Source organism: Erythrolamprus reginae, chromosome Z (genome assembly GCF_031021105.1).
Source record: "Erythrolamprus reginae isolate rEryReg1 chromosome Z, rEryReg1.hap1, whole genome shotgun sequence".
NCBI lineage: Eukaryota > Metazoa > Chordata > Lepidosauria > Squamata > Dipsadidae > Erythrolamprus > Erythrolamprus reginae.
In genome coordinates, this window is record NC_091963.1 from 146,826,893 (window position 1) to 146,854,884 (window position 27,992).

Below are 27,992 nucleotides of genomic sequence, written 5' to 3' on the forward strand. Positions count from 1 at the left end.
ACCCCACAAGAAGCCACATGTGGAAAAGCATCAGGGCTGCTGATAGTCAAGTGCTAAGGCAGGATTTATTTCAGACACTCACTGTCTCGTATTATAATCTTCCTTCCTTCCTTACTCCCTCCCCATTCCTCCTCTCCTTTTTATTCCCATCTCCTTCCTTCCTTCCTTCCTCGCTCCCTTTGTCCTCCACTTCCTCGTTCTCTACTTTTTATTCCCATCTCCTTCCTCCCTTTCCTTCCTCCCTTCCTTTCTCCACTTCCTCCTTCTCTCCTTTTTATTCCCATTGCCTTCCTTCCTTCCTTTCTTCCTTTCTTCCTCCCTTCCTCCCCCACTTCCTCCTCCTCTCTTTTTATTCCCATCTCCTTCCTTCCTTTCCTTCCCCCCTCCCTTTGTCCTCCACTTCCTTGTTCTCTACTTTTTATTCCCATCGCCTTCCTTCCTTCCTCACTTCCTCCTTCTCTCTTTTTAATTCCCATCTCCTTCCTTCCTTTCCTTCCTCCCTCCCTTTCTCCACTTCCTCCTTCTCTCCTTTTTATTCCCATTGCCTTCCTGCCTTCCTTCCTTCCTTCCTTCCTCCCTTCCTCCCCCACTTCCTCCTCCTCTCTTTTTAATTCCCATCGCCTTCCTTTCTTCCTTCCTTCCTCCCTTCCTCCCTCCCTTCCTCCCTCCCTCCCTCCCCCATTTCCTCCTTCTCTCTTTTTAATTCCCATCCTTCCTTTCTTCCTTCCTTCCTCCCTCCCTTCCTCCTTCCCTCCCTCCCTCCCTCCCCCATTTCCTCCTTCTCTCTTTTTAATTCCCATCCTTCCTTTCTTCCATCTCACTTTTCCTGGATGGGTTCAAACTTATTCTGTTATCGGTTTGCTTCCCTTATGCATCCATATGCATTTTTTTTTTAAAAAAAATGTACAGTGCACATGTACGGTGCTGAAAACTCAGCTTTTGCACATGTGCAGAAGAAAAAAATAAAAAATAAAAATTTTAAAAGATGGCGGCGCCCACAGACCAGCAGCAATCGAACTGGCATCATCGTGATGTCACCAGCGGGTCACTACCGGATCAGACAAAAGGGTCCAATCTAGGAGGAACCTACCTCTGATACAGAGGAATAAAATCTCTTGATCTGAAAGGGGCTGTTACGATTCAATACAGATAGTCTTCAACTTACAACCAGAATTGAGTTGAACCGCTGTTAAGCGAATCCCTGCCATTCTTGCAAGTTGTTAAGTGAACCTGGCTACATTGTTCGCTTTGCTGGTCAAAAGGTCACAACATTTGATTCCCATAATCCCGGGACACCACAACCACGTAAATATGAGCCGTTTGCCAAATTTTGATCACCTCACAATTCCAACTCCCAAACTGCAACACCAACTGAATTCCTCAGACAGTAGGGAGTTCTGGAAGTCTACAAGCCTTAATATTTAATGAAGGAGTGCCGTCTTTGGCGCTACTGGTGCCCCCTCTGAGGCCGTCGCAGGCGTGCACGAGTCTGGCAGGCACGCACGCATCCGCCGGCATAAGATTTGGCTTCTGCGTATGCGCAGCAAGCAAAATCTTGTGTGGGGGACATGCGCGAGAGCAATATTTTGGCGATTTTCACCAATAGTTTTGTTTCCATGCATGCACAGAAACAAAAAAGCAGTGCAAATTGCCAAAATCTCACTCACGCATCTTCACACAAGTTTTCACTTGCTTCACATGCGCAGAAGCCAAATCTCACATGGGCACACATGTGTATATGTCAGGGACACGCAGCTGCATGCATAGAAACATAGAAGTCTGACGGCAGAAAAACACCTCATGATCCATCTAGTCTGCCCTTATACTATTTTCTGTATTTTATCTTAAGATGGAAATATGTTTATCCCAGGCATGTTTAAATTCAGTTACTGTGGATTTATCTACCACGTCTGCTGGAAGTTTGTTCCAAGGATCTACTACTCTTTCAGTAAAATAATATTTTCTCATGTTGCTTTTGATCTTTCCCCCAACTAACTTCAGATTGTGTCCCCTTGTTCTTGTGTTTACTTTCCTATTAAAAACACTTCCCTCCTGGACCTTATTTAACCCTTTAACATATTTAAATGTTTCTATCATGTCCCCCCTTTCCCTTCTGTCCTCCAGACTAGACAGATGGAGTTCATGAAGTCTTTCCTGATACGTTTTATGCTTAAGACCTTCCACCATTCTTGTAGCCCGTCTTTGGACCTGTTCAATTTTGTCAATATCTTTTTGTAGATGAGGTCTCCAGAACTGAACACAGAATTCTAAATGGGGTCTCACCAGTGCTCTATATAAAGGGATCACAATCTCCCTCTTCATGATGCACATCCTGAAAATCGCTACTGGAACGTAGCACCTTACTGTTCCTACAGCAGGCCATCACTGTTAATGTTGCCAATTTTGATCAGCCTGATACGATTATTGATGTTGCTGAGTTAAACTTCCTGGAACGGTCATAAGTCAAAGAGCCGGGCTGACTCTGTTCAAAAGTGCTATTGCTAACATGTTGTAAGCCGCCCTGAGTCTAAGGAGAAGGGCGGCATAAAAATCAAATAAATAGATAGATAGATAGATGGATGGATGGATGGATGGATGGATGGATGGATGAAAAGATATAAAATATACAGGAGAGACAATTGAACAGGGGACGGAAGGCACACTAGTGCACTTATGCACGCCCCATACTGACCTCTTAGGAATCTGGAGGTCAACCATGAATAGTCTAAGGGGAAAATGTTGGGGGTTGACACCACGGAGTCCGGTAATGAGTTCCACGCTTCGACAACTCGATTGCTAAAGTCATATTTTTTACAGTCAGGTTTGGAGCGGTTAATATTAAGTTTGAATCTATTGTGTGCTCTTGTGTTATTGCGGTTGAAGCTGAAGTAGTCAAATCTGAAGTAGTTCAAATCTCATCACCGGCTCAAAGTTGACTCAGCCTTCCATCCTTAAAATGAGGACCCGGATTGTGGGGGCAAGAGGCTGGCTCTGTTAAAAAGTCCTATTGTTAACATGTTGTAAGTCACCCTGAGTCTAAGGAGAAGTGCGGCATAAAAATTGAATGAATAAAATACCGGTAAATAAATAAGTGTGAAAAACAGTCATTTCCCCCCCCCCAGCGGCATTGTAATTTCAAACGGTTACTAAATGAACTGTTGTAAATCGAGGACTACCTGGACATAGGGCGCAAATCGGGAGGTGAGCTGCTGCTTGGGAAAATAATATTTTTATGGGGGTTTATTTTAAGCTTCTTGCTAGTCATCTTAGGCACTTTTAACTCTGAAAATCAAATTTATACCTCGGAGACGTCCGTTCATAACTTAAGGAGATGATAACCGTAAAGAAAGATTCCAGGGACATTTTCTGATTAAAGACCTTGCTTGTTTAAGCAGAGGATAAAACTTAAATCATGTCCAGTCTTGTAAAAGGTTCGTTTTGGAATTTTTATGCTCTTTTTTCTACTTAAGTATTATAAGCCTGCTATTGCTTCCTGGCCCTGAATTGGATGATTAAGAGGTGGCTGAATTATTCTTTTTACGAAATTATCCTACTCTGAAGGTTGAGTGACGCAGTGGCCTAGAGATGGAGCTCTCACATCACAATCAGGAGGCTGTGAGTTCGATCCTAGGTAAAGGCAGATTATTTCTCCCTCTGGGAACAATGAGAATACAGTGATACCTTGTCTTACAAACTTAATTGGTTCCGGGACGAGGTTCTTAAGGTGAAAAGTTTGTAAGACGAAACAATGTTTCCCATAGGAATCAATGGAAAAGCAATTAATGCGTGCAAGCCCAAAATTCACCCCTTTTGCCAGCTGAAGCGCCCGTTTTTGCGCTGCTGGGATTCCCCTGAGGCTCCCCTCCATGGGAAACCCCACCTTCGGACTTCCGTGTTTTTGCGATGCTGCAGGAGAATCCCAGCAGGGGAATCCCAGCAGCACAAAAACGAGCGCTTCGCTGGCAATGGAAGTCCGAGGTGGGGTTTCCCAGCGAAGGGAGCATCAGTGAAATCGCAGCATCGCAAAAACACAGAAGTCCTCAAAACCCCACCTCCGGACCTCTGTGTTTCACTGAAGCTCCCCTCTGGGAAACCCCACCTCTGGACTTCCATTGCCAGCAAAGCACCCGTTTTTGCACTGCTGGGATTCTGCTGCTGGGATTCCCCTGCAGCATCACAAAAACACAGAAGTCCGGAGGTGGGGTTCCCCATGGAGGGGAGCCTCAGGGGATTCCCAGCAGCGCAAAAACGTGTGCAGCCCAGAGCGAATGGAGTGTTTTCCTATCTCTGGGCTCTGCCTCAGAGTCCCTCTTTTTTTTTTTTTTAAGCCTTAAAGTTTTAGATTTTTTAAATTCACCTCACCTTTTTCCTTCAGCAGCGACTGTCCTCTTCCTCTTCTTCCTCCTCCACCTCCCACCCAAATTCTGAACTTGTATTTATTTCCTAATGGGTTTGCATGCATTATTTGCTTTTACATTGATTCCTATGGGAAAAATTGCTTCTACTTAAGAACATTTCTACTTAAGAACCTGGTCACGGAACGAATTAAGTTCTTAAGTAGAGGTACCACTGTGCTCTGAAAAATACAGTAACTATCTATGAAGCATCTGCTGGAGTAAAAAGGAACAGTATTGACATTGCTAAGTGAAACATTTGATAAGTGAGTTTTGACCTGTTTTACGACCGCAGTGTTGAGCAGATCCCTGCATTTATTAAGTTAGCCACATGGTCATTAAGTGAATCTGGTTTCCTCATGGATTCTGCTTGTCAGAAGGTCCCCCCACCCCAGGAGACAACGATGGTCACAAATATGAAGCAGTTGACAAGCATCTGAATTTTGATTACCTGATGTTGCAACGGTCATAGGTGTGAAAAATGGGCATAGGTCATCTTTTTTCCGTGGCGTGGTAACTTTGAATGGTGGTTAAATGAACTGCCATAAGTCGAGAACTGCTTGCATATTTACACTGCGATTAACTGCAAAGCAGAGGGACTACAACTTAAATGAATCTTAAATTAAATCCAGTAAGGCTTAATCTCACTGTAATGTTGATAGACTGCCAGCCTCATTGTATATTAGCCCTGGCAGATAATGGAGCCCACAGTTCGGTAAATACAATTAAAGGGAGGTCGTAAAAACAGAAGTTTGCATTTGAAAATAAATACAGCCAAGGCCGGAATTGAAAAAGAAGCCAACATTTCATGGAGTCTAGAAGGAGAATTCCCCTATATGAATGACGGCTAACCTTTTTGTCGTGGTGTGCCAAAAAGCACGGGCACCCATAATACAATGTTGGGGGGGAGGGGGCTGCACATGCACGCATGACACCCCCACTATCCCTGCACAAGCACATGTGCAACTCCCCCCCCACTCCATTTTAGAACTACTAGGGACCAAAAACAGACTGTGGGGAAGAATTGTACCCCCCTCACCCCATTTTGGGCCTAGTAGAGTGGAGGAGTGCCAGTTGCGCCACTGTCAACCTGTTTTGGGCCTAAAAGGCTTCTCTATGGCCTCTTGGGACCAAGATCGGGCTGGGGGGGAGGGCGCACCCCTGTATCCCCGTTTTGGGCCTACTAGGCCTCCCTGTAGTGTCCTGGGACCATGAATGGGCTGCAGGGGGGGGAGTCGCATCCCTGTTGGTCTGTTTTGGGCCTAGTAGGCCTCATTGCAACCTGCTGGTTCTAACTTACCTCACTGCTGGTTTTCTTCCTTTGCACACGTGCAAATACAGTGGTACCTCGGTTCTCGAATACCTTGGTTGTCGTACATTTCGGATACCAGACAAAATTTTCAGCAAAAATTTCCTTCGGTATCCGAACAAAAATTCGGATACTGAACAGCCACAGAAAATTTTGTTCATTATCCAAAATGTTACTGCCAGGGGCGGCTGCAATCCCGGCAGCTTCGGGGGGCTCCTTTCCTCAGTGCTTCGTCTTGTTACCTGTAGGCAGCTGCACCAACTTTCTCCTTCCCGGCGGCGGCAACGGCGGCGGCTTCCCTTCGAGGAGCAACAGTGCCGGGAACGTCACGTGATGAAGGGAAGCCGATGGAGCCATCTCAGCAGTTGCCGCCGCTCCAGAAGCTTCCTTCATTACGTGACATTCCCGGCACTGTTGCTACTCAAAGGGAAGCCGCCGCCGTTGCCACCGCCGGGAAGGAGAAAGTTGGTGCAGCTGCCTACAGTTGGTGCGGCTTCTGGGCAGGTTTGAAAAACTCTGAGTTGATGATCATTTTTAAGTGAGCCATTGCTCACTGCTCAGCTTAGAGGGAACTATGCCCCCAAAGCTGCCGGGATTGCAGCCGTTCCCACCCTTCCTGCAACTTGGAGCGCTTAGACTATAGAGCTCCTCAGATTTTTTATCCCATAGAAAATAAAGAAAATAGATTTAATTGGTTCCCAGCGAGTCAACCACCCTTCCTGCAGCTTGGGGCTGGGAACCAATTAAATCCATTTCCATTATTTCCTATGGGATAAATTAATTCGGTACTCGACCAAATCGGTTCTCGACCATACTTCTGGAATGAATTGTGGCCGAGAACCGAGGTACCACTGTAAATATAAAAAAATTTTTAAAGAAAAGGCAAAAACAAGATGGCGACATATGCACAGAGCCAAAAACTCAGCTTCTGCATGTGTGCAGAAGAAGAAAAAAGTTTAAAAATTAAAAAATAAATAAAAATGCCGGCACCTGTGGACCAGCACTGATCAAATGGACCTGTGATGTCATCATGTTGTCACCGGCCGATCGCTACCAGTTCTAGCAAACCGGTCCGAACTGGGGGGAACCTGTTGTGTATACTCCTGTTCAGTTTGGGGATTTTTCAGATTCTGATTCAGAAAGTGGTTATGAATTAGTGGTAGGGCCTGATTTAGAGGCAGAAGAAGTAGGAGACCAACCACAGGACGTTTCTATGGGTTCAGATTCAAGTGAAGGAGAAGCAGATGCTAGATGGGTAAATCCTTATTTCAGACGCTTGCAGAGGCGAAGAGAGCAAGTGTTAGGAAAGAAATATTAAGGAGAGGAACAGGTTAATTAATTAAGTAATTAATTCATCACATCCGGGTGTCAGTGCAAGAGTTGAGTCGTCAATCTGCTGTTAAGAAGTATGGAGGTTTTTTCCAGCAGCTCCAAATATAAGCTATGCCTTGTGTGCTTTTAATTGCAGTTTTTATGACTCTGGGCTAACTCTGATTAGCCATAAATCTTATAATGACTTGTGGAATGTTTTAATGATTTTGATGTTGCCTTGCATACGGGAAGTTGAAGATAAGAGATTAGCGCTGCGTGCCGAGATGATTCAGTGTGGAACAAAGAAAATAAAGATGATGTGGTGTTTTACAAATATATGCATTTAGCAATCCTTTATTCCAATTATTTGTGGCCTTATCCAGAGACCAGAACAGAACCTACCTCTGCATGCCCAATCCCCACCCCCGCACATGTGCGTGCATCTCCAGCATGCGCCCTGCCCCATGTGTGCATCCCAAAGATCGGCTGGATGGCAAGACAGGAGGGCATGCACATCAGTGATGGGTTGCTCCCGGTTTGGCCTGGTTCTGCGAACTGGTAGCAATGGTAGCAATGGCAGGAAGCTCCACCCACCCTCCCAGGACACCTCTGCATGCGCAGAAGCTTCTGTGCATGTGAACCGGTAGCAACAGGTTTTGGAACCAACTACTGGCACAGATGTGGGGTGGAACTGAGCTGGGTGACGGTTTGTGTGACCGCCGAGAAGTCTCTGGATGCTAGCTGTGGCACGCATGCCATAGACTCACCATCACGGCTGTACATCAATGAAGGGCTTGAAAATCACCTTGCATTTAACTTATTTAAATATTTTATATTTGCCTTTTCAATATTTCATATTTTCATAATTATTCATTCATTCATTCATTCATTCAATTTTTATGCCGCCCTTCTCCTTAGACTCAGGGCGGCTTACAACATGTTAGCAATATCACTTTTTAACAGAGCTTGGCTATTGCCCCCACAATCCGGGTCCTCATTTTACCCACCTCAGAAGGATGGAAGGCTGAGTCAACTTGAGCCGGTGATGAGATTTGAACCGCTGACCTACAGATCTATAGTCGGATTCAGTGGCCTGCAGTACAGCACTCTACCTGCTGCGCCACCCCGGCTCTTGGTGTTCTGTTTGAGGGGTTGGACTAGAAGACCTCCAAGGTCCCTCCCAACTCTGTTATGTCATTATTTTTTGTTCAATTCTAAGCCTTTTTACACAATGTCCAGTATTGGTCACTATAACATGAAAAAATGTGTTGAGACTGGGAAGAGTGCAAAGAAGAGCAACCAAGGTGGATAAAATGGGGACCCGGATTGTGGGGGCAATAGGCTGGCTCTGTTAAAAAGTGATATTGCTAACATGTTGTAAGCTGCCCTAAGAAGAAGGGCGGCATAAAAATCCAATCCAATCCAGTCCAATCTAATCCAATCTAATTCAATCCAATCCAATCCAAATCAATCAATCAATAAATAAAGTCCATGATGGCGAACCTATGGCACATGTACCACAAGTGCTATATTGATGAGCATGAGAGCTCAGGTACAGAGCCCATGCATGTGTCGGCCAGTTGATTTTCAGGCCTTCTGGGCCCATTGGGCGTCAGGAAGCAGCTTGTTTGCAGCCTCCAGAAAGGGTGGGAAAGGCCTGGTTTTTTGCTCTCCCCAAGCTCCAGAGCCTTTCTAGGAGCCTGGGTAGAGCGAAAACGGCCTTCTGCACCCCCGCACCCCCCTGCAGGCCAGAAATGGCCCATTTCCCAACTTGAAATGGTACATTTCCGGCCTCCAGAGGCCTTCCAGGCAGGGAGTAGGGGAGGCTGTTTTCGCCCTCCTCAGGCTCCTAGAAAGTGCTCTGGGGCTTGAGAAGAGCAAGAAAACAGGCCTTCTGGTTCAACCGGAAGCTGGAAAAAGGGCCATTTTCTGCCTCTGGAAGGCCTCCAGGGGAGAGGAGGCCATTTTCACCCTCCCAGGCTCCTAGAAAGGCTCTGAAGCCTGGGGAGAGCGGAAAACAGGCAAGCCATTGCATGCCAGGAGTGCAGGGGGGGTCATGCGCACTTGTGGGGGTCGCATGGAATTATGGGTGTGAGCATGCACGCACGTGCACAACACCCCTCCCCCCCCTCGCGCCCTGCTTTTTGGCACAAATCAAAAAAAGTTCATTGCATGCCATTTTAGACAAAGGGTTGTCCAATCTCTTCTTAAAAACCTCCGATGATGATGATGATGATAATAATAATAATAATAATAATAATAATAATAATAATTTATTAGATTTGTATGCCGCCCCTCTCCGCAAAACCCACAACCACCGAATTAACCACTGCTTAATTGTTCTTTCATGAAATTTCTCCTTAATTCCGGGTTGCTTCTCTCCTTAATTAGTTTCCATCCGTTGCTGCTTCTCCTGCCTTCAGGGGCTTTGGAAAACAGGGGGGGAAACCCTCCCCGCTTCTTTGGGGCAGCCCCTCAAATATTGGAAGGCTGCTATCATGTCACAACCCCCCCCCCCCTTTTCTTTTCACTAGACTAGACATACCCAAAACATATTGGAATTGCTAAGCCTTACCCGATACCGCCTGCTGCGTAATTTCTTCTCCTCTTTCTCCTTAAGCCCTTTGAAGGGATTGAGAGAATTCCGATATTCGCGTCGCTTGGTCAGAAAGTAGGCCACGCAAGCACCTAAGAGGAGGAAAATGTTGTCTTGTTGCACAAGTGTGCAGAAGTCAGCAATCTAGAATGCAGAATTAGGGTCCAGAAATAGCTGGAGGCGGCTATAAGCGCGTCTCTGCGTACACAATTCAACAACACTTCAAATATCATCCATCAACTGCGGACTAAACGCCAGCAGCTATTGCTAAAGCTGAAGAAAACTTTCAGTTTAGCAAAGGACAAAGATGACTTTTTTTTCCCAGTGAGGTGGTGGAGGGGGGAGAAATTTGGAAAGCAGGCAGTTCTCAACATATGGCCACGATTCCAAATTAAATTTCGGCTGCTCAATCAATCATTCAGTGAGGTTTTGCTCCATTTTACACCACCGTGGTTAAGTGACTGACTGCCGTTTTAAGTAAATCCACCTTAACACTGACGTTGCTTGTCGAAAGGTCGCAAAAAAGGGGATCACCTAATCCCAGGGATTCTACAACCGTCATAAATCAGAACCGGTTGCCAAGCATCTGAATTTTTACCTCACGTGACCACTGGAGAAACTGCATTGATGTGACAAACGGGTTTTTTCCACGGCCTTGTAATTCCAACGGTCACTAAATGAAGCATCGTAAGTTGAGAACTTGTACATTCTAGCACTAAAAACCCAGAGAATCGAACGGATCGAAAAAATTAAAAATAAATTACCTCAGCTCACCTTTTAGTTCCTTATCTGTATAATTGTGGTGATTGGAAACCAATTCGTGTTTGAGTTTCTCCAGCAAAAACTTCACGACGGAAATATTCCAGGATGATTTAATACTGTAAAACGGGGAAGAGAGTTAAGTGTTCAGTTTAAGACAAAGGAACTTCAAAAATGGTATTTTTAAAAAAGTAGCATAAAATTACAATCATCAACATCTTCTCTTAGTGACCCATGTGGAGTAGAATCTGGGAAACTGAATGGAGCTGAGTGTTTATTTGTTTATTTATTGGACTTGTATGTCAATTTACTGGCCTGATGCTCCTCCTGTCGCCAATGCAGAGTTATATTCAGCAGACTAACAAGAGCCTACAAAACTTTTGCCAGACCCATCCCTGAATACAGCTCATCTGTTTGGAAGCCATACCACATCTCGGAATTCAACACCCTTGAAAACGTCCAAAGATATTTCACCAGGAGAGCCCTCCACTCGAAACAGAATACCCTACGAAAATAGACTAACAATCCTGGGTCTAGAAAGCTTAGAACTACGGCACCTAAAACACGATTTAAGTATTGCCCATAAGATCATATGCTGCAACGTCCTACCAGGCAATGACTACTTCAGCTTCAACCGCAACAACACAAGAGCACGCAACAGATTCAAACTTAATATTAACTGCTCTAAACTTGACTGTAAAAAATATGACTTTAACAATTGAGTTGTTGAAGCGTGGAACTCATTACCGGACTCAATAGTGTCAACCCCTAACCCCCAACACTTCTCCCTTAGACTCTCCACGATTGACCTCTCCAGGTTTCTAAGAGGTCAGTAAGGGGAGTACATAAGTGCACTAGTGTTCCTTTCATCCCCTGTCCAATTGTCTTTCCTTTATCTCATATATCATATATATTTTCTTCCTTTCATATATCTTCTCTATTTTTACATATTATCTTTATATATATTACTTCATGTCTATTCTCTTCCATATGGATTGTGTATTGGACAAATGAATAAATAAAATAAATAAAACAAATATATTCTCATTATGCCCAGAGAGAGAAATAGCAGCCTCTATCTAGGACCGAACTCACAGCCTCCCGATTGTGTGGCGAGAGTTCCACCTCTAGGCCATAGCACCACTGTAGAATAAAATCACAATAATATCAGTAAAAGACCAATACTATACTTACAATGCACAGGAAAAGGACACGTGTTTATTAGTTAGTCCTTGACTTACAACAGTTCATTTAGTGACCATTCAAAAGTTGCAACAGTGCTGAAAGTTGAAGCATCCCGGGGTCATGCGATGCCCTTTTGCGACCTTTCGACAAACAAAAGCAACGGGGAATCCCGAGCCACATAACAACGACATGACTAACTTGACTACAAGGATTCACTTAAGGGCTGTGGGAAGCCAGGTTGTAAAATGGGGCAAAATTCACATCAGCCGTCTCACTTAGCCACAGAAATTTAGGACTCCATTGGGATCGTCGAGGACTAGCTGTGCAGTTTTTAATTTTTCACAGCTCTCCGCTGCTAAAAAACTGCTTTTTGGCACATAATCTATAAATCAGGCTCTGCTGATAGGAAGGGATTATGGGATCCGCTTTCTTAGGGAAGCAGGCAGCCGGATAAATGGAAGAAAAATCTTTGCTGGGTTTGTGCATTTAGACAACAACAAGACACTTACTGTGTCCCATGGCCTGCAGAAGGTATTTAAAAACACCAGACCATCAGTAGGTCATGCAACCATCGGAGCTCAAATTTGCAAAGGACGAAAAGCCGAAACTGAAGATCCAGGGGGCAGCTTCATCGGCATGTGGGGAGGAGCAGGACAAGGCAGCCCACGGCCCCTCAAGACTGGGACAGCTTGCTCGCAGAGAGGAAGGTGGAGGGGGGAGGACGACCAAGAGAGGACAAGTAGTGGAAATGAGGAGTGTCGGAGTTTAGCCAATGATCTAGGACAAGGGTGGGCAATTAATTTTGCCATGGTGCCGCATGAGAAATTGGGACGGTTTTAGAGGGCCGGATTAATATAATTAACTCAGTTCTACCCAATACTGTATATTATTGGGTAGAACTTAGTTAATTAAATTATATATTATATTATATTATTATATTATACTATATTATATTATATATTATATAATATTATATTATTATACTATATTCTATACTATATTATATATATATATATATATATATATATATATATATATATATATATATATATATAAAATTATATATTATAATTATAAATTAATTTCCCACCCCTTCCTTCCTTCCTCCCTCCATTTCTCCTTCCTTCCTTCCTTCCTTCCTTCCTTCCTTCCTTCCTTCCTTCCTTCCTGCCTTCCTTCCTGCCTTCCTTCCCTCCTGCCTTCCTTCTCCACAAGCTTCTGTCTCTCTGATTTTCTCTGTCTTTTATTTCTGCTTTTGGGCAGTTCTTTACTTCTCTTTCAAAATATTCCTTTCAGGAGCCCCTCTTCAACTGACGTACACTGTCAGTTGAGAAAACATAGTGGAGGCTTTGCCTGAATGTAGCTTTGGATTCCTCTTCTTCCCCCTCCTCCCTCCCACCCCCCGAGAGGTGGGATGGGGGGGTTTGCTTTAAATTTCTTGGAAAGGCCAATGAAACCAATGAACAATTTTAAAAAAATGAGCATTTATTGGACTTTTGCAAAAGGGCATGGAAAGAAAATTTCTCCCTCCTTCCTTCCTTCCTTCCTTCCTTCCTTCCTTCCTTCCTTCCTTCCTTCATTTCTCCTTCCTTCCTCCCTTTCTCCTTCCTTCCTCCCTTTCTCCTTCCTTCCTCCCTTTCTCCATCCTTCCTTCCTTCCTTCATTTCTCCTTCCTTCCTTCCTTCCTTCCTTCCAACCTCTGCGGGCCGGTCACAGACAGCAGGCGGGCCGCATCTGGCCCCGGGCCACACTTTGCCCAGGCCTGATCTAGGACTTCCCCCTCTTGTTCCACAAGCATGGAGAGAGGAGGGAAGCTGGGAACAGCATAGGTCGACTTGACAACTCAAAAGAACCAACACCCTGCCCATCTTCCCAAGGCACATCTGGGGACTAAGATTTAAGGTGATGCTGTGGGGAGGGGCGTTTGTTGGGAACAAACACTGAATTTGTAGAGTTTTGTGTGCCATTGTAGATGTCTGGTTTTTAAAGGACTCCTTGCTTCTTCCCTGCTTTGTTGACTCATTGCCTGTTTCCCTGCTTCATAGTCTCGTTGTGTTCTGCCCCAGTTACGAATGTAACAAATCCACAGGTTGTACAAACTTAATTTAATCAATAAACCACTAATAATAACTGGCTTAGTAGTGGAGACACAGACACACAGAATTCTAAAAACAATCTTTTATTACAAAAAACTCTGCTGCTAATTAATCTTCATTAGCAACAGGCGTACAGTTCAGCAAAGTCTTAAATCAGAGCAATGCAATTATTTCCTGTTATCTCGGGAAGTTTCAAAGGCTTGGCAAAATGCCTAGAAGTCTTTCCCGATAAGCAAACCAAAGCAGGTTAGAGAGTTAGATAGGAGGTACTCATACATGATTCTAAAATGTTGTTTCTTGCAACCTTTCAGCTGCCTCTGCTGTCCCTAATGGCCAATTAGCCTCAAGTCCTACTCCCAAGGAGACCTCCTCTAGAGTAACCACTCCTGCCTCTTGGCAGCCCTATGTGCCCGTGCATTAAGGAGAAGCCTCTTCTTCCTCATCACTTCCAAGAGGTGCGGGAGATTCTGAAGGCCCTGGCTGAACCTCTGCCTTTGGCACCAAGTTCTCACCAGCCTCCTCATTGTCCGACTCATGTTCCAGCTGCACAGACCACTGGTGCATCACTAAGTCGGTCTCCTCTCGAATGGGATTGGCTATCAGCTGCATGGTCTTCTGGCAGGCCACAATACATTGGTTCTTCACTGCTCCACGGACTCAACCTTGTTCCTTGCTTTGTGGACTAATTGCTTCTTCATTGCTTCATGGACTCAGTGCTTTCTTCCTTGCTTTGTGGTTTCATATAAAGCCCTTCATGGCACCGGATCAGAATATCTCTGGGACCGCCTTCTGCCGCACAAATCCCAGCGGTCGGTTAGGTCCCACAGAGTTGGCCTTCTCCGGGTCCCGTCGACTAAACAATGTTGGCTGGCGGGACCCAGGGGAAGAGCCTTCTCTGTGGCAACCCCGACCCTCTGGAACCAGCTCCCCCCAGAGATTAGGATTGCCCCCATGGTCCTAAGCAGGGGTGGACAGCAGGCAGGACGAGGTGGAACACAGTTCCACTGGCGGAAATGAAGATGTGTGTGCAGCTCCAGCTGATTGGCAGCTGTCACTTTCTGGATTACTGGTCTTGGCTCGGCTCTCCTTTTTTCCCCTGCTGCTGCTGCATCTGGGCTCCTTGCTTTTTTCCTCTTTCCTCCTTCCTGGCCACAGACAAGCTTCCCTCTCTCCTGTCCAGGTCCCCTCCAGCCTCACGTGGCCAGTCGAGGACTTAACAGTTCACTTAAACAATGATAGTTCAAGCCCCTCCCACCTGGTCACATGGCCAGCAAGCCCCTCCTACCCAGTCACATGACCATTAAGCCATACCTACAAAATAAGCCATACCCACAGTGTGGCAGTAAAAATTTTGGCTGCCCATTACTGTTCTAAGTCCTTTTTTCCAGCACCGTCATAACTTCGGATGGTCACTGTACAAATAGTTGTAAGTCCAGGAGTACCTGTAGCAATAGCAATAGCACTTACATACCGCTTCACCATGCTTTTACAACCTTCTCTAAGCAGTTTATAGAGTCAGCCTATTCCCCACAATAACCTGCATCCTCGTTTTATCGACCTCGGAAGGACGGAAGGCTGAGTCAACCTGGAGCCATGCTGGATCAAACTGTTGGCAGCAGGCAGAGTCCGCCTGCAATACTGCATTCTAACCACCACGATTTTTTAAACGTATAATTAGCAAAACCTGGCTTTTCCTCACCTTTCCGCACCGTTAAACCGTTTTTCATTGGCGACGTGGTTGTGAACGTTGTGCACCAATTTCTAACAAGGGAAAGAGAGAAGAATGTGAGGATTGGTTGGTGTTTCCATGAAAATAAGCCATAGCCTGATTTTTAGGATGGGCCTAATATAAACCCTACCCTCCAAAATAAGCCCGGAGAGCGGCACAACCAGATTGGCTGCCAATCAGTTTCCGGTCACAATTCAAAGTGTTGGTCATGACCTTTAAAGCCCTACATGGCATTGGACCAGATTACCTCCGGAACCGCCTGCTACTGCACAAATCCCAGTGACCAATAAGGTCCCACAGAGTTGGCCTTCTCCGGGTCCCGTCGACAAAACAATGTCGTTTGGCGGGCCCCAGGGGAAGAGCCTTCTCTGTGGCGGCCCTGGCCCTCTGGAACCAACTCCCCCCCCGGAGATTAGAACTGCCCCCACCCTCCCTGTCTTTCATAAACTACTCAAGACTGATTTATACCGCCAGGCATGGGGGAGTTGAGATATTCCTTCCCCCTAGGCCATTACAAGTTATGCATGGTATGTCTGTGTGTATGTTTGGTTTTATAATAAGGGTTTTTAGTTGTTTTATTATTGGATTGTTACATGCTGTTTTTATCATTGTTGTTAGCTGCCAGGAGTCTACAGAGAGGGGCGGCATACAAATCCAATAAATAATAATAATAATAATAATAATAATAATAATAATAATTATTATTATTATTATTATTATTATTATTAATGGGTGGAAAGCTTGCAGGGGCTAACAAACAGTGTCCAGCAGCAGCCACAATCCATCAACCCTTTGGCACAGCATAGATAAGTCTCAAGCTCAACCCATATAAGACCGAGTGGCTGTGGGCTTTTCTTCCTAAGGACTCCTCGATCTGTCCATCCATTGTTCTGGGGTTGGGGGGGAACATTGTCCCCCTCAGATAGAGTCCGCAACTTGGGTGTCCTCCTGGACCTACAGCTGAGTTTTGGCCATCACATTTCAGCTGCGGCCAGGGGGATCTTTGCCCAAGTTTGCCTGGTTCACCAGTTGCGGCCTTACTTGGACCAGGAGGCTCTCCATACAGTCACTCAGGCCCTTATCACTTCGCGTCTTGATTACTGCAGTGAGCTCTACATGGGGCTACCCTTGAAAAGTGTTTGGAGACTGGAAATAGTCCAGAATGCAGCCGCGAGAGCTATCGTCGGTGTACCTCGGTACACCCATATAACACCTTTGTTCCACGAACTGCACTGGCTTCCTATTAGTCTCTGGGCACAATTCAAGGTTTTGGTTATTACCTATAAATTCCTATATGGCTCAAGGCCAGACTACCTACGGGACCGTCTCTTGCCGCATACCTCCCAGAGACCAATAAGAGCTCACAGAGTTGGCCTCCTCCAGGTCCCATTAACTAAGCATTGCAGGTTGGTGGAACCACGGGGGAGGGCCTTCTCTGTGATTGCCCCAGCTCTATGGAACCAACTTCCGCCCAATGTTCATACCCACCCTGCTGGCCTTTCGTAAGGCCACGAAGACCTGGCTTTGCCAGCAGGCCTGGGGGCCATAAATTTACATCCTTGATGGCCAACACTATCAATAGTGTGCCTGTCTTCTGCCGCACGAATCCCAGTGACCGATAAGGTACCACAGAGTTGGTCTTCTCTGGGTCCCGTCGAGTAAACAGTGTCGTCTGGCGGGACCCAGGGGAAGAGCCTTCTCTGTGGCGGCCCTGACCCTCTGGAATCAACTCCCCCCAGAGATCAGAACTGCCCCCACCCACCTTGCCTTTCGTAAGCTATTGAAGACCCACCTATGTTGTCAGGCATGGAAAAATTAAAATACCCCTGGGCTTATATTGTTTATGTATGGTGTGATTGTGTTGCATGGTTTTAATAATGGGTTTTTAGATCTCTTTTAATATATTGGATTTGTCGCATTGTTGTTTTTGTTGTGAGCCGCTCCGAGTCTCTGGAGAGGGGCGGCATACAAATCTAAATAATAACAGTAATAGTAATAATAATAATAATAATAATAATAATAATAATAATGTGTATGATTGTGACTGCCTTTTTAAATAACCCTTTAATTGGATTTTAGTTTTTTTGTTTTAGATAATATTTGACTTTTATCCCTTTGTATCTATTTATATTGTATTTTTATTATTGTAAGCCGCCCCGAGTCCTTTGGGATTGGGCGGCATAGAAGTCGAATAAATAAATAAATAAGTCCAGGCGAGAAGGCAGAAGTGGGAGGGGGACACACAGGTGATCTAGAAATACTGGGTGGTTGCTTGGCTCACAGGAGTCTCGTTGGAGTGGCACCAGCTTCGCCGCATATTTTTTTGCAATTAGCTCCGTTTCAAAGTGCACCCAAACTTCCAGTATTCCATCATTTCTCCATCTGGGCAAAAAGTGTTTGGGCACCTACGGATTGCTTGGGAAAGGAGAAAATCACTCCGTTGTCAAGCGCCCCAGAGGCACCTAAACACTTTTCACCCAGGGGGGAGATGAAATTTCATCTGCTTGCAAACAGGATGCTTCAAAGCTTCCAGTATTCCATCATTTCTGCATCCGGTTGAAGTCCAGGAAACTGTTGTGTGGCTGTGAGTAAGCAGATGTTGGGAGGGAGCGGGTGGGTGGCTGAAAAATAAGGCATCCTGGAAAATAAGACCTAATTGGTCTTTTGGTCCAAAGCAGGCAGGGGTTCCACTTACTGTCCACTATTGGTACACTCTTCTGGACCGTCACGGGCGGGTGAGATTCAACATCTGCGCATCAAGTGAAATCTTCTGCAAAGACACTCTCACATGGAGTAGTTTGCCTATTTTTGGCAATTTATTTGCTTCTGCGCATGTGCAGAAGTAAAAAAACACAAAAAATCTGCAAAATCTCATGTGCAAAAGCATCCTCGCGAGAAATTTTGCTTGCTGCGCATGCGCAGAAGCGAAATCTCACACATGAACGTCCGTGCATGCATCGGGGCCAGGACATGTGTGCGCATCTCCATTTTAACTACTGGAGCCCCGATGCCAACCGTACCAGTTGCCCCTCTTTTTCTAGCTCTCTTTTCTCCCTCTCCTCTCCCTGTTCTTTTTTCCGGTAAAATACGGTATTATGCCATCAGTCTAAAGCAGAGGTCTTCAAACTTGGCAACTTTAAGACTCGTGGACTTCAACTCCCAGAATTCTCCAGCCAGCACTGGTTTAAAGTGATGAAAATCACAATTCAGACAAGCTTTTTGGGTCTGAACAGGACATGCCTGGTCAGTCAAAAGGTCACCCCCCCCCAAGGAAGGGAATCGACTCACAGATAAGACCAGATCCCTTTTGCGCCTGGCGTTCTTTTGCCCGAGGTTTCTGGTCCTGCAAGGGAGACCAGTGATGCCTACACAGAAATGGGGTTCGCTGTTCGTGGCCTCCTCGTGAGTCATGCTGCTTGGGGACCCCTCCGGACAGGAGAGTGACTCGTCCAGAGGTTGGAGAGATGGCTGTTGGGTCATCTGTGGGGTAGGAGAAGGAGGAACATAGACCGGCAGCATTGGGGCGACTCCTTCAGGACATTCCTCGGCTATCTGGTGGGAGAGTGAAAAATATACATGTCCACAAACAGGTGTCATCTTTGCTCGGCTTATGACCACAAGGGAGCCCAAATTTTCATTGTGAAGTGAGGCATTTGATGTAGGAGTATGGGTTGTCCTCTATGTACAATCACAATAGAGGCCAGGATTCCTGCTGTTAAGGGAGACACGTGATTTGAATTTTTAGAAACATAGAAACATAGAAGACTGACGGCAGAAAAAGACCTCATGGTCCATCTAGTCTGCCCTTATACTATTTCCTGTATTTTATCTTAGGATGGATCTATGTTTATCCCGGGCATGTTTAAATTCAGTTAGTGGATTTACCAACCACGTCTGCTGGAAGTTTGTTCCAAGGATCTACTACTCTTTCAGTCAAATAATATTTTCTCACGTTGCCTTTGATCTTTCCCCCAACTAACTTCAGATTGTGTCCCCTTGTTCTTGTGTTCACTTTCCTATTAAAAACACTTCCCTCCTGAACCTTATTTAACCCTTTGACATATTTAAATGTTTCAATCCTGTCCCCTTTTCCTTCTGTCCTCCAGACTATACAGATTGAGTTCATGAAGTCTTTCCTGATACGTTTTATACTTAAGACCTTCCACCATTCTTGTAGCCCGTCTTTGGACCCATTCAATTTTATCCACATGTTTGTAGGTGAGGTCTCCAGAACTGGACACAGCATTCCAAATGTGGTCTCACCAGCGCTCTATATAGCGGGATCACAATCTCCCTCTTCCTGCTTGTTATACCTCTAGCTATGCAGCCAAGCATCCTACTTGCTTTTCCTACCGCCCGACCACACTGCTCACCCATTTTGAGACTGTCAGAAATCACTACCCCTAAATCCTTCTCTTCTGAAGTTTTTGCTAAAATTTTCTCTCGTGTCTCCGTTGTGTAGCAAATCATGGCAGTTGATAAGTGAGTATCCCAGTTGTTAAGTGAATCTGGCACCCAGCCCTTGGATTTTGCTTGTCGGAAAGGAGATCCCATGACACTGGGACACAGCAACGGTCGTAAGTATGAACCAGCTGCCAAGCCTTTGAATGTTGATCCCATGTGCAAGAGATGCTGCAAAGGTCATAACTGTGAAAAATGGTCCTAAGTCACTTTTGTCAGCACCGTTGTAACTTTGAACGGTCACTAAACAAACTATTGGTTATGTTTGATTGCGATGGTTATGACCTATAAAGTCCTACATGGCATTGGACCAGGTTACTTGCGGGACCGCCTTCTGCTGCATGAGTCCCAGCGACCGGTTAGGTCCCACAGAGTCGGCCTTCTCCAGGTCCCGTTAACTAGACCAGTGTTTCCCAACCTTTTTTGAGCCGCGGCACATTATTCACATTTACAAATCCTGGGGAACATTGAGCTGGGGGGGGGGGGGGCTAAAAAAAGTTTGGACAAAAAACTCTCTTCCTCCCTTTTGCCCTATTTCTCCCTCCCTCTTTCTTTCCCTCTCTCTCTCCATCCCTCTTTCTTTCTTCCTCTTTTTTGCTCTTTCTCTCTCCCTCCTTCCCTCCCTCTATGTCTTTCCCTCTCCCTCCTTCCCCCTTCTCTTTCTTGCTTTCTCTCTCTCTTGCATTCTTTCTCTCTCTTTCTCTCTCTCTTTCTGTCTCTCTTGCTATCTCTTTTATTCTCTCTTACTTTCTCTCTCATACACTTTCTCTTTCTCTCTCCCTTGCTTTCTCTCTCTCTTTCTCTCTCTTGCTTTCCTTTTCTCTTTCTTTCTTTCTCTCTTTCTCTCTCTTGCTTTCTTTCTCTTTCTCTCTTGCTTTCTCTCTCTCCTCCTTTTTCTCTCTCTCTCTTTCTCTCTCGTACACCACGCCGGCAACAGAGAGAGAAAGAGAGAGAGAGCGGAGAGAAAATGGAGGGTGGCTTGCCGGTCCGCGGCCCCCTGGATCAGCAGCCCCGCATGCCCCAGCGGGACTCCGCCGTCGCCGTCGCCTTCGCCTCCGTCCCCGTCCGGCAGTAGCCATGTCCACCTCTTCGCCCTCCCAGGCGTCCACGGTGCTCAGTGCCCGGCCACGCGCCGCCTCCGCCTCCCGGTAGTGCATCCGACTTCTACCTGCAGGAACGGGTGGTGGGGCTCCACAAAGGGCGGCCCTTGAAGGCCGCCACGGCGCCAAGCCATGCAGTCCTGGATCGCTCGCTTCTCCAGCCAGCAAGCTAGCTGCTTGGGAAAGCAGTGCGCTTTTTAAACGCACGCTTTTCAAACGCGGCGCTTTCCTGGGCAGACGGCTTTGCTGGCCGGAGAAGGGAGTGATTTGGGACTGCGTGGCTTTGCGCCACTTCAAAAGTTTCGGGGGGGGGGGTTCCTAATGGCTGTCCGGGCGCAAGCCCACGCAGCTGAGAGGCAACAGTGGCCGGCGCCCTCCCACCGGACCCCAAAAGCTCACTTGCCGTCACCGCCAGGGAAGCTCCAGCCGGGCCGGGCTCGCGGCACATCTGACCATGTCCCGAGGCACACTGGTTGAAAAACACTGAACTAGACAATGTTGCTTGGGGGCCCTAGGGGAAGAGCCTTCTCTGTGGGGGCCCTAGTCCTCTGGAATCAGCTCCCCCCAGAGATTCGTACTAACCCAACCCTCCTCACTTTCCATGACCCTAGCCTCTGGCCAACGAGTATGAGGTAAGCTTGTGGTTCGAATGTGAATGATTTTTAATGCCCCATGGTTTTCAGAATCGGTTTTAGAAGAGTTAATTATATTAATTAGGTTTTAGTAATTTTTATTGTATACTGTTTTCTTTGATGTGTTGTGAGCCACCCCAGTCCTCGGAGAGGGGAGGCATACCAATCCAATCAATCAATCAATCAATCAATCAATCAATCAATCAATCAATAACATTATAACACAATGGCCATTCGGCAACTGGCATGTGTTTACGACAATTGTAGCACCCAGACATTTGTGATTGCCTTTTGCAATCAGATGTCTTCCGACAAGTAAATCAGTGGGGGGAAGCTGGGGTCACTTAGTGACCACGACTTAATTGACAACTGCAGCGAATTCACTTAACAAGTGTGAAAAATTAAGCTTGGAAAACCGGGCACAACTCATTTAACAACTGCTTTGCCGAGCAGTAAAAATCGTGGCCGTATAGATACAAAAAATCCACAATGCTCTGAGCACGCATTTACAAAGCAAAGCCTTTTCAGATTGCCCACAAATGAAAACCGTGCCAGGCCCAAATGAGCACTGGAGGCCGTTTTTCCTTATTCCGCCGGAAGGTTTTCTGCTCTTTGGCTGCCAACCCCCTCCCCACTCCCCAAGCTTGGTCTTCATTTCCCCCGAAAAGCACCAAACCCAGTTCCAGCTCGGATTGGGATGGTGTTGCAAGCCCTGCCACTTTTTTCAGCTCTCGTTGCAGCCTCTCCGTCACGGATCTGGCGTGAGTCCCAGGCCGCCACTCTCTGGAGGGCTAGTTGGCAGGAAGCGCGAGAAACACCATCAACTATTCATGAGGCCATCTGTGCCCGACCGAACGGACGGGATTACGGCGTGGATTTTTATGGGTTCGGAGAGACGGAAGCCTGTGACTTTACGTACTTCGCCAAGGGCCAGCGCTGGCGAGAAGGCCAAAGGCTCGGGTCGCCCCACCGCAGCCGACGCAGCACCCAGCTGCTTTAATTCTTCGATGACCACCTGGACACCGTTCCCGAACTCTTCCGCCTCCAATTCCTCCTCGTTCTCGGGCTCCTCGGGGACCTGCAGGGGACTGCCTTTCAGGGCCACAACAGGTCCGTGGTGCAGGGCCGCCACGTCTTCCTCGAGACGTCTCAGGGCTTCGTTGTTGGCCTTCGCCAAGGTGAGCGCCAGTTCAGCTAAGCTGACTGCCTTTTCGACCCGTTGGTAGATGACGTGGAGCAGCTGTTCCGAGGACTGGACCGTCAGCCCCGTACCCGTGATGGTGATGGGGGTGCAAGGAGTGGACGACAGGGCCGGGGCTGGCGGGGCCGTGTCGGGAATCCCCGGCTCCTGCTTGCAAGTGCAACAGCAGCATTTGGCGTCATTAGCGTGGGGCGGGGAGAACAAGATGGTGGCGCTGAATGACATCAAGGCCGGGATCTCAAGGACAGCGGAAGGGAAAACGACCCCAGGGTGGAGTAGAAAGCCTGGGGATGCAACTTGGCCTGTAGACAGCAGGCTGCTGAATGAACGAATCAAGGAAAATAAAGCAACTGGATGAGGGTGGCTTAGCTTCGGCTGTGTAACTTGGCCAAGTGGCTTTTCTGGCCCACCTCGGAGATTTCAAACCAGGGTCTCTAACCAATTTCTGCCAGCCAGGCATACACAAAAAACCAGCCAAAGGGAGCAAAAGAGAACCAGGTTGGTTTAATGATTATGATTTATTAGACTTATATGCCGCCCTTCTCCGGAGACTCGGGGCGGCTCACGACAGTGATAAAAACAGTACATGATGACAAATCTAATACAGTGTTCCCTTGATTTTCGCGTGTTCGAACTTTGCGAATAGCCTATACCACGGTTTTTCAAAAAATATTAATTAAAAAATACTTTGCGGTTTTTTTCCTATACCACGGTTTTTCCCATCCGATGATGTCATACTTCATCGCCAAAGTAATAACTTTTGCAAATAAATAACAAAAAGAATAATTATTGTTAATAAATAATTATGTTTATAAATATCAGGATCACCAAGTGCCTTATTCAATGGTGAGTACCAGTAATAATGGTGAGTAAATGGTTGTTAAGGGAATGGGAAATGGTAATTTAGGGGTTTAAAGTGTTAAGGGATGGCTTGGGATACTGTCCATAGCCAAAAATGGTGTATTTACTTCCGCATCCCTACTTCGCGGAAATTCAACTTTCACGGGCGGTCTCGGAACGCATCCCCTGCAGAAATCGAGGGAACACTGTAATTAAAATCTAAAAATAACGATAATACATTTAAAAGTCTAAAAACGAGGAACCCCAATATATAAAAACATACATACAATCCTATCGTACACAAATACTACATAGGCAGGGGGAGATGTCTCAGTTCCCCCACACTTGACGACAGAGGTGGGTTTTGAGGAGTTTACGAAATGGTGAAGGCATCAGGCTAGAAGCCAGGAGACTGTGAGTTCTAGTCCCGCCTTAGGCATGAAAGCCGGCTGGGTGACTTTGAACTAATCACCAGGAGATGGTAAGTTCTAGCCTTGCCTTAATTATGAAAGTCACTGGGTGAATCAACCACCAGGAGACAGTGAGTTCTAGTCCTGCCTTTGACCCCAAAACTGGCTGAGTGTGCCATAAACCAGGAGTGTGTGAATTCCAGTATTATATAATTGCCTGGGTGACTTTGGGCCAATCAAAAGATGGTGAGCTCTAGTCCTAACTTAACTATGAAAGTCACTGGATGACTTTGAGTCAATCAGTTCAATTCAATTCAATTCAATTCATTAGATTTGTATGCCGCCGGGAGACTCTGAGTAGTTCCACATTAGGATACAAAACCTGGCTGGGTGACTGTGCCAAAACCCAGGAGACTGTGAATTCTAGTCTTGCCTTAGTCATGATAATTGGCCAATCACCAGGAGACTCTGAGCTCCAGTTTTGCCGCAGGCATGAACACCACCTGGATGACTTAGGGCCACTCCTTTGAACTCAGCCCACCTCACAGGTTTACTGATGTTGGGGGGGGGGGGGGAATCGGAGGAAGAATGAGCTTTGGATATGTTGCACTCAGCAAAGTTACCCCGTCACCACCACTACTGCGCATGCGCGTAAGCAAAAAAATAGCCCAAAACTGGCAAAATCTCGTACACGTGAGCCACCCCGAGTCTACGGAGAGAGGCGGCATACAAATCTAATAAATTGAATTGAATTGAATTCTCGTGTGAAACTTGGCTTCCTGCACATGTGCAGAAGCCAAATCTTATTTTATTTATTTATTCAATTTTTATGCCGCCCATCTCCTTAGACTCAGAGCGGCTTACAACATGTTAGCAATAGCACTTTTTTAACAGAGCAAGGCTATTGCCCCCACAATCCGGGTCCTCATTTGACCCACCTCGGAAGGATGGAAGGCTGAGTCAACCCTGAGCCGGTGATGAGATTTGAACCGCTGACCTACAGATCTACAAGTCAGCTTCAGTGGCCTGCAGTGCAGCACTCTACCTGCTGCGCCACCCCGGCTCACCCCTTATGCGGGTATCTGCCGGTCACACAGAACTGCCCACGCATCTCCATTTTCGCTACCGCTCTATAGAGTAGTTTGTATAGGTAGGAACCCAATACTAGATTTGATTTTAGATTTAATTGGATTTGTGTGCCGCCCCTCTCCGAGGACTCGGGGCGGCTCACAGCATGTACAGAAAAAACAGGAAACAACAACAACAATCCAATTATACCTTAAAAAACAATCTTAAAATTCTAATTAAAAACTATCGATATCATTCCTTCAGCAGTCAAACTAAGCATTCATTGGCCAGGGGGGAAGATCTAAGGAACCCCAGGCCTGGCGGCAAAGATGAGTTTTTAAACTTTTTCAGAAGGCAAGGAGGGTGGGGGCAGTGCGAATCTCTGGGGGGAGCTGATTCCAGAGGGCTGGGGCCCCCACAGAGAAGGCTGGGGGAGATCATCCAAGGGCATGGGGTGAGGTATCATCAGTACGCTGATGATACCCAGCTGTACATCTCCACCCCATGTCCAGTCAACGAAGCAGTGGAAGTGATGTGCCGGTGCCTGGAGGCTGTTGGGGTCTGGATGGGTGTCAGCAGACTCAAACTCAATCTGGATAAGACAGAGAGGCCCTGGGTTTTGGCTCCCAAGGACAACTCCATCTGTCCTTCCATCACCCTGGGGGGGGGAAGTATTGACCCCCCTCAGAGACGGTTCGCAACTTGGGCGTCCTCCTCGATCCACAGCTCACATTAGAGAAACATCTTTCAGCTGTGGCGAGGGGGGCGTTTGCCCAGGTTCGCCTGGTGCACCAGTTGCGGCCCTATCTGGATCGGGAGTCACTGCTCACAGTCACTCATGCCCTCATCACCTCGAGGTTCGACTACTGCAATGCTCTCTACATGGGGCTACCTTTGAAGAATGTTCGGAAACTTCAGATCGTGCAGAATGCAGCTGCGAGAGCAATCATGGGCTTTTCTAAATATGCCCATGTCACACCAACACTCCGCAGTCTGCATTGGTTGCCGATCAGTTTCCAGTCACAATTCAAAGTGTTGGTTATGACCTATAAAGCCCTTCATGGTACCGGATCAGAATATCTCAGGGACCGCCTTCTGCTGCACGAATCCCAGTGACCGGTTAGGTCCCACAGAGTTGGCCTTCTCTGGGTCCCGTCGACTAAACAATGTCGTCTGGCGGGACCCAGGGAAAGAGCCTTCTCTGTGGTGGCTCCGACCTCTGGAACCAGCTCCCCCCAGAGATTAGGACTGCCCCCACCCTCCTTGCCTTTCGGAAACTCCTTAAAACCCACCTCTGCCGTCAGGCCTGGGGGAACTGAAACATCTCCCCCTTGCCCATGTAGTTTTTGTGTATGATTCGATTGTGTGCTTGTTTTTTATATATTGGGGTTCTTTTGGATTTTTTAACTTAAAACTGTAATTTAGATTGCGAAATATTAGATTTGTTACTATGTTTTGTTTACCATTGTTGTGAGCCGCCCCGAGTCTACGGAGAGGGGCGGCATATAAATCCAATAAATCTAATCTAATCTAATCTAATCTCTTCCCCTAGGTCCCGCCAGCTGACATTGTTTGATCGACGGGACCCTAAGGAGACCAACTCTGTGGGACCTCACCGGTCGCTGGGATAGTTGCACTGCCTTGAGCTCTTTGTAAAAATAATCAATGTTGGCCTATAAATAAACTTGACGGACGTTAATAAAGTGGGTCGAGCCACTTCCGTCTTGACGCTTGGTTCAGTGGCCTCTTCGAAGCCGAAAACACTCCAGAATCCTTCAGCGTCACTCGCTTCGCCATTTCATCTGAATTGTAGTGTCGTCTTGGCTCTTACTCTGCAGCATCGGAAACTCTATTAACTCACTACTGACCTCTTGTAAATTTTATTCATGGCCTACTGAGTGTCTTGTCAATGGACTCTCGCAATTAACTCAGCGCCCGAGAGGGAGACAGCAAGGATGAACTACCGTAGGAGAAGGGGGATTTTAAAAAAACCAAGCATTTTTCCGGTTAACGGAATATTTGGCAGCTTCCGGGACAGTTTGAAACATCTCAGAAAACCTGTATTAAATCTCTACCATATTGGCACATTTTAGGTAATCCTCGGCTTTCAACCATTCCTTTAGTGACTATCTGCAGTTACTATAGCACTGGGGAGGGGTGACTTACGACTGTTTTTCACACTTAATGACCGCTGGTCACGTGATCAAAATTCAGATGCTTGGCAACTGGCTTGTATTTATGATGTTTGTAGCGTCCTGCAGACCGCCTTCTGCCGCATGAGTCCCAGCAACTTGTTAGGTCTCACAGAGTCGGCCTTCTCCAGGTACCGTCAACTAGACAATGTTGTTTGGCGCGGGTCATCTGGAATCAGCTCCCCCCCAGAGATTCGCACTGCCCCCACCCTCCTCGCCTTCCGTAAAAGTTTAAAGACCTATCTGTGCTGCCAGGCTTGGGGCCATTACACCTTAGCCCCCCTGGGAATGAATGGTTTTAAATGTTATTAGAGTTTTTTAAAAGTTTTTTAGCTATATTAATTGGATCTTTTAGATATGTGTATTGTTTATTGTTTTGATATGTTGTAGAGTCCTCGGAGAGGGACGACATACAAATCTAATAACTAAATAAATCTCAGGGTCAGGCAAATTCTCTTGCAACTATCCAAGTCAATGGGGAATGCCGGATTCACTTAACAACCGTGTTCCTAACTTAGCAACATTGACAACAAAGATCCTAAATTGGGGGAAAATTCACTTAAGAAGTTTCGCTCAGCAACCAAAATGTTATGGTTTCATGGTGGTCATAAATCAAGGAATACAACGTATTCTGAACAAATCTGGCCGTCCCAGCTCGACATTAGCAAAATTATGGCCACTGTAGTTCAAAGGGGAATGACCCCCTCAG

The 27,992-nt window shown here is 46.4% G+C and overlaps 2 protein-coding genes across 3 annotated transcripts in view; both read right to left on the reverse strand.

Annotated features, from left to right (window-relative positions):
* RBM23 (RNA binding motif protein 23) overlaps positions 1-27,992 on the reverse strand; it is a 125,637-nt gene that overhangs the window by 92,966 nt on the left and 4,679 nt on the right. The window lies entirely within an intron of this gene.
* CZH14orf93 (chromosome Z C14orf93 homolog) overlaps positions 1-27,992 on the reverse strand; it is a 38,210-nt gene that overhangs the window by 3,676 nt on the left and 6,542 nt on the right. Inside the window, exons 2-6 of one of the 2 annotated variants that reach the window (XM_070729179.1) lie at positions 22,492-23,092; positions 18,668-18,931; positions 15,350-15,411; positions 10,385-10,488; positions 9,590-9,702 (exon numbers count right to left, since the gene is read on the reverse strand). In XM_070729179.1, coding sequence (XP_070585280.1) covers positions 9,590-9,702; positions 10,385-10,488; positions 15,350-15,411; positions 18,668-18,931; positions 22,492-22,998 — 1,050 coding nt within the window. In that variant the 5' untranslated portion in view covers positions 22,999-23,092. The remainder of the gene's footprint in view (positions 1-9,589; positions 9,703-10,384; positions 10,489-15,349; positions 15,412-18,667; positions 18,932-22,491; positions 23,093-27,992) is intronic. The other variant, XM_070729180.1, reaches the window with a different exon arrangement.